This window comes from Apus apus, chromosome 6, assembly GCF_020740795.1.
Source record: "Apus apus isolate bApuApu2 chromosome 6, bApuApu2.pri.cur, whole genome shotgun sequence".
In the NCBI taxonomy this organism is placed as follows: Eukaryota; Metazoa; Chordata; class Aves; order Apodiformes; family Apodidae; genus Apus; species Apus apus.
This window is the reverse complement of record NC_067287.1, coordinates 11985761-11997421: the sequence shown is the minus strand read 5'-3', so window position 1 is coordinate 11997421 and position 11661 is coordinate 11985761. Positions and strand designations below refer to the sequence as shown.

Below are 11661 nucleotides of genomic sequence, written 5' to 3'. Positions count from 1 at the left end.
TTTCTGCCGTAATATTGCTGAAAACCACTGCAGGTACTGCTACAAAAATGGGGGTTGCTTAGTCTCAATGAGTGAAGCCTCAGCCAAAGCCCAACCCAGCCAATGGAAAAATTTCCATTGCTTTCAGTGGGGTTTTAGGGGGAGGGTCTGGCAAAGTGCTGGACCAAAGGCTGGGGCAGAGTGGGAGGAAGGCTCTGGTGGCAGTGGCAGCCCCTGCAGCCCCACCACACCATCCCCACTCTGACTTCACATGCTGCCTCACCATCGGGGCTCAGAATGCTGCAGGCATCATCCTGCTGGGTCATTTTGCTTGTTGCTGTCATTAGCATGTCTGTGTTCATGCTTCTAGAAAGGAGACCCTTCGTAATAACCTTCCTTGTGCTTATTCTACCTTTAATTGAAACAGACTCAACCTGAGGTCTCTTGACCCATGTTTATTTTCTGGGACCAGCTCTTCAGAAACGCCCTGACTACTTACCCTGGTAAGTTTAAAATAGCCTCACATCCTCTTAGTGCTGGGAAGAAATCTGTCAACTCTTGTATCGTGGAATATCTGGGCCCCACTATTCTTAGCAACAGTCTCTTTCCAGGCTATATATGGGAGCTTAAGGCTCCTCTAATGATACAGTTCCCAGTTGTATTTATCTTTGCGGTGTTACGGAAATCTCCGCCCTTGGGGGGGATGAGAACTGATCCATCCCCCTCTCAGATCTCTGGTCCATCTCCCATCCCTGTTGTAGTTGTGTGTGTTGAGGAACCCTCTATGCTCATCCTTTCTCAAAGAGTCAGAGACTTAAACCCCGGGTTCTGTTTTATCTTTCCTGTTGTTGAAATTGAGCACCTCCCTGGCATATAAATAGCATTTGTTCTCTCTTTCCTATTGGCACATCTTTGCTGGGTGCTCACTGGTTGCTTCCTCCCCAACCACACTGGGGTTGCACATGGGCAGACAGGGCCTGTGGGAGCAGCTGGGCTGGGGGCAGGCACTTGGCGTGCCCAGATGTGCCCAAGCTACTCACAGATACCTCATGTCTAATCCTGTGGGACCAGCAGAAGCTGGGGAAAAAGTCAGGGCTGCTTGTAGGTTCCAGCTCTGGGTGTTTTGGCATCCCTTGGGTTGTTTTGCTTCAACTAGGGCTTGAACAGGCAGGGGGGAAGCCCTGGAGTGTGCACTATGTCAGGACTCTTCAAGCAAGTTGTCCGGAGCAGCCTGCTCTCCTCTCCTGCACAGCCAGTCACCCACTGAAGTCATTCTTGGATAAGGGCTAGAGGAAACAACTCTTCGGGACCCAAACAACCATGGGAGCATGACCCCCTGGTGGTGGGGCAGTCCCAGGTCGTCTAGGACTCCCAACATGAGGCTTTGCAGTGGGTCCTAAGGCTGCAGCAACATTCCCTTTTGGGAGTTTTCTGCTCTGTTCTATATCTGCAGGCAGGTCTCAAGGCTGGAGGGACTCTGCTGGTGGCACAAAGGTGGGCCAGACCCCTTCCTTGGGGGCTGCAAAGGCTGTCCAGGCAATGAGGTTTGGCTCTTCCAGCACCAGAGGAACAATGGATCAGCAGAAGACAGCAGTAAGTGCCAGGAGGCTCTCAGGCAGACAGCAAGGCTCTTGCTCCCAGACAGGCTGAGGTAAGTCAGCATGGAAATTCAGTACAACACAAAAATAATTTCAGCCAATCTCCTATGAAGAAACCTATGAACAAAACAATGTTGTTGCTAAGAAATGTGAAAACAGAAAACAATCATGTAGCTCCTGCCAGGGTAATGAAAGTGTGTCAGCTTTGTGCCTGCTCCCTTGTGCAGATCACTTGCTTGTGACAGTAAATTAAGTACTGCAAAAATGGGTAAAGTTTTCTCCGTGGCCACTGATGCTTCACATCATGGAAACATCAAATGTTTCTGATGGCTGTTCATTACCCTGTGCTTGAGAGGGGAACAATCTATTGCTGGCTCCGTTATTTCCAAGACAGCAGGGAAATGACTGTGGAAGGTTTAAGAATGAAAGCATACAGGAAAGTTAGATGGATTGAACATCAACAGCCTGTTGCTATTTGCCATGCTCAATGCCAACTCCAGGTCTGGAAGACACCACAGTTTCTCTAGAGTGATGGAAAACCAGGATTGCATTTTGCTCCCCGCTAATTCTTAGTTCATTAACTATGATTGATGTTTGACCTTGAAAAATCTCAAAAATACTTATTTTGAAGCGTGATAGTGGTACAGCAGAGCTCGTCAGCAAGAAGACACCTCTGCCCCACAGCCAGAAGGAGCTCTAAGTGTTTGCTGGGTGCCAGACCTGCCTTGGGCCAAGGATCCTATGAGTTGCATCCTCTGTGTTCAGTGGAGACACACAGCATGGAGGTAAGGAGCAGAGGTGGCTGGGGTGCAGCATGCCAGTGTTTTCCTTGGTGTCTTCATAGTTTTAAAAGGAGAGCAAGCTACACTTACATGTGGTTGAGTTGATGTGATGAGGTGGTCAATGTAGGGTCAGTCACAATGATAAAGAAGGTGATAAAACTCTGGGTCACAACATAAATCTTCCCTACAAGCACACCCCAGCAAAGCAGGAAAAGGCAAGAGTCTACCTAGCCCTGTCAGCCCATGCAAGCCAGCTCCACGTTCTTATCTCCTTTATGATGTCTCCTTGTATGACGTCTCTCATGATGACGTCTGACTCGATCATGTCTTCCTTTATGACCTCTCTCATTATGGCATCTTCCTTTATGACATGGCTGATTATGACACCTCTCTTTATGGCATCTCTCTTTATGACGTTGCCCATTATGACGCTCCCTTTATGACATGGCTCTTAATGATGCTGCCAATACGACGTCTCCTGTTACGAAGTCTCATTTAGTACATCTCCCTTTATGATGCTGCCCATTATGATGTCTCCCATTTTAAGTCTCCATTTATGTCTCCCTTAATGACATCACCCACGATGACGTCTCACTTTGACTTCTCCCTTTATCATGTCTTTCATTAGTTTGTCTCCCTTTTTGCCGTATCCCTTTCTTTTTCATCTTCCATTGTGACCCATTTTGATATCTCCCTTTATTAGGTCTTCCATTATGGCTTCTCCCATTCTGATGTCTCCCATTATGATTTCACCCATGAAGATATCTCCATTGATCATGTCTTCCATTATGACATATCCCTTTATTCTGTCTTCCATTTTGACATCACCCATTTTGATGTCTCTCTTTATTAGGTCTCCCATTATGATGTTTGCCATTACGATGGCTCCCTTTATGACATTGAGCATTTTGACACCTCTCTTTATCACCTCTGTTTTTAGGACACCTCTGTTTATGATCACTTCCTTTATGACGTCTCCTTGTGTGACGTCTCTTATTATGGTGTCTCCCATAATGACATCTGACTTGATGAGATCTCCCTTCATGGCCTCTCCCGTTATGACTTCTACATAAATTACACTGCCCATTATGATGTTGTGCATTATGACATCTCACTTTGTGGCATCTCCCTGTATTACATCTTCCACTGTGATGTCACAAATTATGACCTTTCCCTTTAATTAACTCTCCCATTATGACATCTTCCATTATTATGTCTCCCTTTACGACATTTCCCCTTTATGACATGTCTGATTATGGCGTATCCCTTTATGAAGTCTTGCTTTATGACATCTCCCATGATGAAGTCTCCATTTATTACATCTCCCTTTATGACTTAGTAGTAGGGGCCGGCCACCCATGGCCCCACTGTGCCCAGCCCTCCCACCAGTGCCCCCAGCCCCACCTTGCATAGCCCCAGTGCTTGGGCTTACTAGAAGATGGAAATTACAAGGTAATGAAGTTTTCACTATTTATTGCACAGAGTTAAGAATTAAAGAGGAAAAAGGTGGTACAGTTAGTTGGGATGTGTGGTGAAGGTGAGAGAGCAAAAATGCACTGCGGCTGCATGTGAAACTGTTTCGTTAAGGAATCAAATAGTCAACTAGGAAAAAAAAAAGGTTGTGGTAGACAGATTTTTTTTTTAAGGAAATTGGAAATAGGTTCCAACATGATACTTTTGCTCTAATTGGGTGCAGAGGTGTCTTGATGCAAAACAAAACCATTCAGAAATGGCCTCTTCGTGTCATCGTGCAAACCAACTGGGGAAAAAACCCTCCATCTTATTCACAGCAAGTTTGTTTTTACTGATCTTGTGCCTCTCAATTACTTTTTAATGGTCTGCATTGAGAAGAAATTCCTGTATGCACACTTGAGAATACAAAAACACCCAAATTATAGCTTATGATTCAGTAGGATTAAAGTATTATGTATGCAGGTGTAGCATGTCTCAGGTTATTAGTAATCCAATCTATTTTTTATGACATTATGGTGTAATTTTCTGTATGAAACTTCACTATAAGTCTTGAGCTGTATCGGAACATAAACTAAAATGTTCCTGACTGTCACCTTTCATGGTCTTTACTTTGATTAATAAATGCAACAAGGGCTATAATGGTCTTCAATATGAGGCTACGATCATCCTTCAGTCAAAACGTGTCCCTCAGCTTTTTATAACTTTTCACATCAATATGTAGGGCTTGAGAAGGCACAGCAATGCACTTTCATTGCGACTGTGCACGTACACCTGGAAGCCTCTCCAAAAGATGAGGGCACTTTTGCTGCTGCAGCAGCCAATCTCCTTGGCATAGTGAGCAGGTGTGTCCTTGGAAGCTCGGTGTCACAGGTGGAGAGCTGGGGAGAAGAGGTGAGACGGGCTGCAGCACTGGATGTGGATTTGGCACCCTGAATTTCAGACAGGTTTGATCTTACCTTACTGAGAACTATCATTTTTCAGAGGGACCCAAAGCCTGGTGTGGAGCTGTTCTCCAACATCCAGGCTCGTGTGGGAAGGGAGCAGAATTGCAGTGACAGATTTGGGTGTTACACTCAGGAACACAATTTTCTAAGCATGTAGTCTCTAACTCATGTCAAATAGAATCCAAACTGGGTCCTCACGATGCAGCCAGAACGCAGTCAGGGAGGAAGGACACATGCTGCAGTTTCCCCACCCCGGCACAAGCAACTGAGTGAATTTTGCTTTGCCCTTGGCCCCAAGACAAGGAGGAAACCCCCCCACGTTCCCTCCGAGCCGCCTGGCCCGCACTTCTCAGAGCCCCAGTGCCCATCAGCCATGGAGGGGAAATAACTAACAGGCTTGCCAGGTTGGTCTCTTTTATTTCTGAATCATTCTTTACATTGTACAATATATAAAAATACAGAGTACCCAAAAAAAATTCACAGTGTCTAAAGGCAGTGATTACAGTCTAGGTCACCTTTACACTAAAGTACCATCAAGTTCAATTGCATAGGAAGGGTGATGTGCCTTCACAACAGAGTCCAATAATACTCTCCAGGTTTTGCTGTTATGGGGCAAACATTCTATGTTCACATAATGGCTTCCCTTGTATCCTAGATCCAGTATTGTATCTGTCACTCTCCCACCTCAATTACAAGCTAAATCCCATCATCTGCATCATCCTCCCTAAACTTTCCTCTGTGGGAATGCTCCTAATTAACTGCAGTACTTGCAAGTGCGTGCAGGTTTGGATGTTATCTAAGGAGGGGTGTGTGGATGGAAGCCACGCTGTCATGCAGCTGGTTGGCTTTTACATTGTTTGACATTTTGTTACTAAAAACATTTTTGCTTCAGTTATTAATGGCCCATCCATGCCGACCTCTGCTTGACTCCGTGGCACGCAAATTAACAGCACCCTGCTCTCAGAGGTTGCAGAGCTGGAGTGCTGGGTTAATACTTTTCATTATCAGATTCATTTAAAACCAAATTGTGGCTGGGACTTGCAGCAAGCCAAGTGCTGCTTTTATAGCCCTGAGGCCTCTCAAACAGCAGGGGAGAATTTGCAGCCGAGACTGGAGGCAGAATAGAAAAAAAAATCCAGTTCAGGATCCAAACTTGTTGAATATTTGTGGCTATCTAAACAGTAGGTAGCTGCTTTTGTTCCTCCAGCCAGGACTAATGCAGACACTAAAATTTCTCAAAGGAAGAATTTTCAAGCAGAACAGCTGAGACTGGCTAAGCTCCACAAGGACCCAGCTCCAGAAAGGTTTCTGTCCAGCTTTGAAGGCTCTGGCAATCAGGCACTATCAAAAAAATCTGTGGATTTGCTCACCTACCCCAAATCTGCTTTTGAAGCCACTTGAAGTTTTCTCCTAACAAGCTTATGAGGAAGAAGCACCTGTACAAGTCTGGGCCTTGGTCACCAGGGCTTTAAAGTGATCTGCTGAAAAAAAAATAAAAAATCCTACCCAGTTTACTGGGTATTTCTCAGTTAGACCAGCCGGCTCCACGGGGCGCTGTGCCCTGCCCTGCCTATTAAGGCTGGAAGCTCCAGAGGTCCTCAGGGCACCAGGTGCCTGACTGCCATGGCCTGGTGGCTTTTTTTTGACCCCTCTGAAAAGCAAAAGCCACAGGTTTGTGCACTTTCTCTTCCCTAAATTCAGTGCTAAAACCTTCCAGCGTGGCTATAAGGCAAGGCTGCTAATGCTGATCCAGAACTCAGAAAGCAGCTGCTAACTTCTCTAACATGGAAGGTGACATTTTTTTCACGTTCTAATAGATCGTGTCTTTTCCTCTAATGGCACAATATTTGTTACTCCTACTTGCTATTTTAATTTTCTTTGCACAATTACTCCCTCCTTATAATTACAAAAACAATAGTGTGATACACATGAGAGCTTTGGGAGGCTTATTCAGAAATATAAGCAGTAGCAAGAATCTTTTTCTTAATCATTCTTAACCAGAATGATTTAGGGGAGAATCAGCTTTTCTAACTAGAAAAATCAATTTTCTTTTCAATTAAAAAAATTATATTTACCTCAAAAGTGGTCTTCTAAACCTAACAGAAAGGTTACTAGATCTTTACATGCTTTTTTTCTTCACTTTGTCCCTGTGGCTTTTGAATACCAGCACTGCCTTTTTTATTCTAAGTTTCCTCTGCAGGCATTTTGCTAAATATATATATTGTGTGTATATATTATAAATATATACTGTGTCTATCCACTGATAGATGTATACACTATTACAAAAAAAAAGAGTAAGTTGTTACAGAAACTTTACATTTATATTTTTATATATATATATTTATATATATATAGCTCTCCCTCCACTACATTTGGTACAAAGGATAAATCAATCTCAGTGGACAGCAATTTCCTCTCCAGGTGGGCTTAACATCAGATTAACACTGGAGGCATCAAATTGTCTGTATCAGACATGCACTCCATTCCTACTCTCTGTTGATTTCAAACCAACCATCTCCTTTTCTGAACGTAAGGCATTAGGGACAGTGGTGGTAAGACAAAACATATTCTTCTCCTACAGTATCTGTACAGTTCATGTATTTAAAAGCAGCCCTGACTCATATGCTGAACATTCAAGTGCACCTTTAGAGCAACAGCCCCTCTTAGGCTGTGGTGTGATTGTCAGGCCCATCAGTGAGCTGCACCAGTTACGTCTGGTGGGTGGCAGCTGATCACATAAAGGCTGACAACACAGCACAGCCTGGGTGACACTGTAATGCACACCCCTTCTGGAGGGAGCAAGGCAGCCACTTCTACGGACAAAGAAGGAAGAAGGGCCCAACTAAAGATGCCTCCACTACATAATTGGCTGTAAGATTTCCACCATATTTTACATGTTGTATACCTGAATTCTATCCAAAGGGCTTTCAGAGACCCAGTGTCTCCAGAACAACACAGGGACTGCCCAGAGTTCCCCTTCTCTGTCTTTGAAGTGAAAGGAAAACAAACAACAAACAAACAGCAAGATGAGTCTTTTGGAAAACAGTGCTCCCAAACTAAATGCATTTCCAGTCTACTGTAAGGCAGCCTTAAGAATATGAAATTTTAGCAAGTTTAACATCAGCTGCAGAAGCAATTCAGGCTGCTACAGATATTACAGACCTGATGATCAAGCTGCCAAATTACCTGGATCGCAAGACTATCACTGTACATGGTGTCATTAACCTGCCACGCATTAGAGAGCTCATTAAAAATGCAACCCTCACACTGCATTAACATTGTCCTTAAAGAACTGCACTCTCATGCAAACATTAATTGAGTAATAAGCATTCTGATTTCTTTCCTTCGCACGCTCTCGCTCTCTCCTGGATTCTACTTTCTGCTCGAATGGAGTCTACAGACCCTTGCTGTGATTGCCAATTATATGAAAAAGGGCTGAATCCATTTGGATGGCTGGTAAGAAGGAATGTCTTGACAAAACTATAACCACATACACCACCCTGGAAGCATCTGCACTCCAATAGCCTACAAAATATCCACCTCCTGAGCACGACGGCAGTAATGACCTATCTAGGTGGGCTGAACATTTAAATAATTTCAGCTGCTACGTGGGACTTCAGGGAAAAAAAAAAAAGATCAGGTTACAACGTGTTGTTCTGTGACACTGAAAATAGAAAAATGGGGGGAGGGGGGAAGAAAGGAAATATAGAAAAATAAAACAATTGCAAGTTTTAACTCCTCATGTCCCCCACCCCAAATTCCACCTGCAACTCTTCCATGTGCATGGTAATTGCAGAACCTGTCAACACAGGGAATATTCTGAAGGGAAAGCTCGGATATAGCTTTAATTTTACAGTGCCTAGAGTGAGTCAATGTTTTCTTCTGAATCACATAAATTAAAGCTGGGAAATCCCACCCTGACAGGCTAATTAATAATTTTCAACCCTGGGGCTACATACTTCTTAGAACTACTTAAAGTGAGGATTTTCAGTGTTTCAGCAAGCCAGGAGGATCTTGTTACAGTACGAGGCGCAAAGGCATCGCTCCTCACCTGGGGCTTGGGGGCCTGGAAGAGCCCCCCTGCAGGCGCTGGTACCTGTGCTGTCCTGCTTCCCTGCTCATCCTGCTGCTCCCACTCCAGCCAGGCTGCCAGGTGGAGTTAGGAACACCAAGCCATAATGCCAAAGTGGAGAGTTGCACCTGGTTGCTCAGACAGAGAGAACTGCAAGGTCTGAATCAGCTCTTGACGCTGCTGCTTCAAATGCCATTACACCTGTTTAAGGGCACCTCTCTCTGCCTCTGTTCACTCAGCGAGACCAGAGCTGAAGCAGGATGAGCTGCTAAATTAGAAGAACAGCAGCTGGAAATGATGGGAACCACTGAGCCTAAGGCATCCTCATGGCAGTGCTAATGACCACACTTGATTAAAAATATCCCTACAGCCTTCAATCACTGCAAACTGAAGTCAAAGTAATTTAGAAATGGGAGGCTACTTTATTCTGGCCGTCTGGTCAAACCAGCGCAACACAGGCTTACAGAGCCATGTCGGCTTTTCCTCACAGGAAAAGCAATATCCTTGTCACCAGCAATACAGTCTTTCTTCATTTTCTAGTGGCTGCCTACATCAGAGAGCTGAACACACAGCCCAAGCTGGGCTTCCAAACAAGCAACTGCAAAGGAACAGCACCGAGAAACCATCAGTGTTCAGCTCGCAGTGAAAGCTGAAAGAAAGCAAAGACAAACGGGCCCGCTGGGAAGGCAGCTGAGCCAGTGGCCAAGCACGGGCACAGCAACTGCTCCAGTCAGGTGCAGACAACAAAGCCAAGCTCAGGACCACGTGGAGCTCATGCACGTTTCGGGGTGTACTTTTATCTCATGCTCAGTATTGCGATATTCTAAAATCCTTAGCATCAGGAGTTCATTATAAATATTTAGAAACACTGAATGATAACAGCAGTGAACTTGTTCACGTTGCTAACACACTGGATGTAACTGTACATTAAGCACCAGCAATAAGTTTCCTTTTTGCCAAACAATTATGTCAGACAAACATCTGGTTGTAGACAACATGGCTTCTGCATCAAACCAATACAGTTCTTATAGACACGGTCACGCACATACACAAAATCACATTTCAAGCCTGGATATACTGTTTAATAATGCTACCACCCCGATTTACTTCAATAGCTGCAGCATTTGTTGGTTGGGTTGTTTTTGTTCAGAAAAATTAAGGAAATCTTGGCAAACAATGCACATTACTCAGCTGTGTTACTATTTCATAGAGTACTGACTGGAAGACACTATAATGTGCAGCAGACTTTCCGGGTCATGTCATACTATGGAAACATTCCTTACAAAAATACTCTCCCCCTGCAAAGTCACAATTATTCACTCTTTGAAAGTAAATTAACTAAAAACCAACAAAACTTAAAAAAAACCCAAACCAACAGATTAAAAAAAAATTAGCCCAAAGCATGGTGATTTCCCACAAGAAGAACATGGCCTCTAAAGTTGCCTTTCTTGGCAGACACAATCAAGATCAAAGCTAGAATAAAAAGAGTTAACACTGTCTCAGAAAAAAAGACAAAGGAAGAAAGAAAAAAAGCCCATGGCTCTTGTGCAGCAATCATCACATCTTTTTTTCCAGTGATATAAACATCTTTGTTTGTTAGGCACTCCAAGTTCAAGTCTCCGATGTTATTCCAACATTTACTTTGCTCAGTGTCTCACTGCCTCTACAATTTTCTTTTAATTAAGACTGGAAACATTCTGGAAAGCTTCTTTGTGTAATGCACTTTGTTTGTGTGTTGTTTCTCATCAGCTGGACTGCATATTACCAAAGAAGGCTGTGGAGAGTATTTCCTGTAATATGAAAAGATTCTGTTGAAGATACAGGGAACACTGTAACTAGAAAGCTACTACTTTTTTTTTCCTTTTTTTTTTTCAGAAACATAAAAAACATTATCAAAGATTAAAAAAAAACAACAACAAAAGAGCAAAGACACCAAGAAAAGAGAAGAAAAATAAAACATTCTTCAAGTTGTTGGCACGATGGAATCCCCCTTATCCTGTCTCATGCACTGTGTGTCAGCCAGTGCACCACTGCTACCCTCAGGAAAGATGCTCCTCACCAGACAGCCCTGCCCCAGAAGGCCACCTCTTGCCTTGCTTGGAGTGTACCTGGGTGTTCCGTGCTGCTACGTGGTGGCCACCAAGTCCAGCACACAGCCACCTCCTTGGCAACGTTGGCCTTGGACAGCAATGCTGATCTTCCAGACATAAACAGTCCCAGTAGTAAGAGCCATCTCCAGCCAAATATCCACAAAAGCTCTGCAGAATGGTCCATATGCATTTTTGTCCTTGTAAGGAGATGTGCTGTTTACAAGAAATACAATTAACCAAAGGAAAAAAAAAAAAAAAAAGACCCTACTGTACAATATTTACATCTAGAAGTTGGGCCAGTATTTGGTCCATAAAATCAATTAAAAAAAAAATTCATATAGGAAGTGATTCAGTCCTGTAGGATCTGTCCACCATCAGCTGTTGGTAAAGGTCCTTCCAGGGGAGGCCTCGGGCCTGTAGTCATATTTATTCAGTGTACTGGGATAATAAGTTGTCGTGTACACATTGGTTTGCTGCAATGGGTAGAAGTTGGTCCTGTCATCTGGTATCAAATTGTTCTTGTTAAGTGTCTGTAAAAGAGAAGAGAAAATGACAGGCATGGCACTAGTGCCACATAATTACTCTTATCTACCTGCAGGTACCTCCCTCTCACCTGCCTTCTCCATCACGGCCTCTGCTGCAGCCACCGCCGCCTTCCCTCCGGCTGAGAGAGCAAGAGGGTACATCAACTCTACGGGGCCAGTCTGAGGGGACCTCAGCTCC

The 11661-nt window shown here is 44.0% G+C and overlaps 1 protein-coding gene across 6 annotated transcripts in view; it reads right to left on the bottom strand.

The window, feature by feature from the left end:
- Window positions 1–5173: 5173 nt before the first annotated feature.
- The window catches only part of SEMA5B (semaphorin 5B), a 274876-nt gene continuing 268388 nt past the window's right edge, over window positions 5174–11661 (bottom strand). For 4 of the 6 annotated variants that reach the window (XM_051623688.1, XM_051623689.1, XM_051623691.1 and 1 more), the window contains one exon: window positions 5174–11468. In XM_051623688.1, coding sequence (XP_051479648.1) covers window positions 11313–11468 — 156 coding nt within the window. In that variant the 3' untranslated portion in view covers window positions 5174–11312. The remainder of the gene's footprint in view (window positions 11469–11661) is intronic. The other 2 variants (XR_007889922.1, XM_051623690.1) reach the window with 2 other exon arrangements.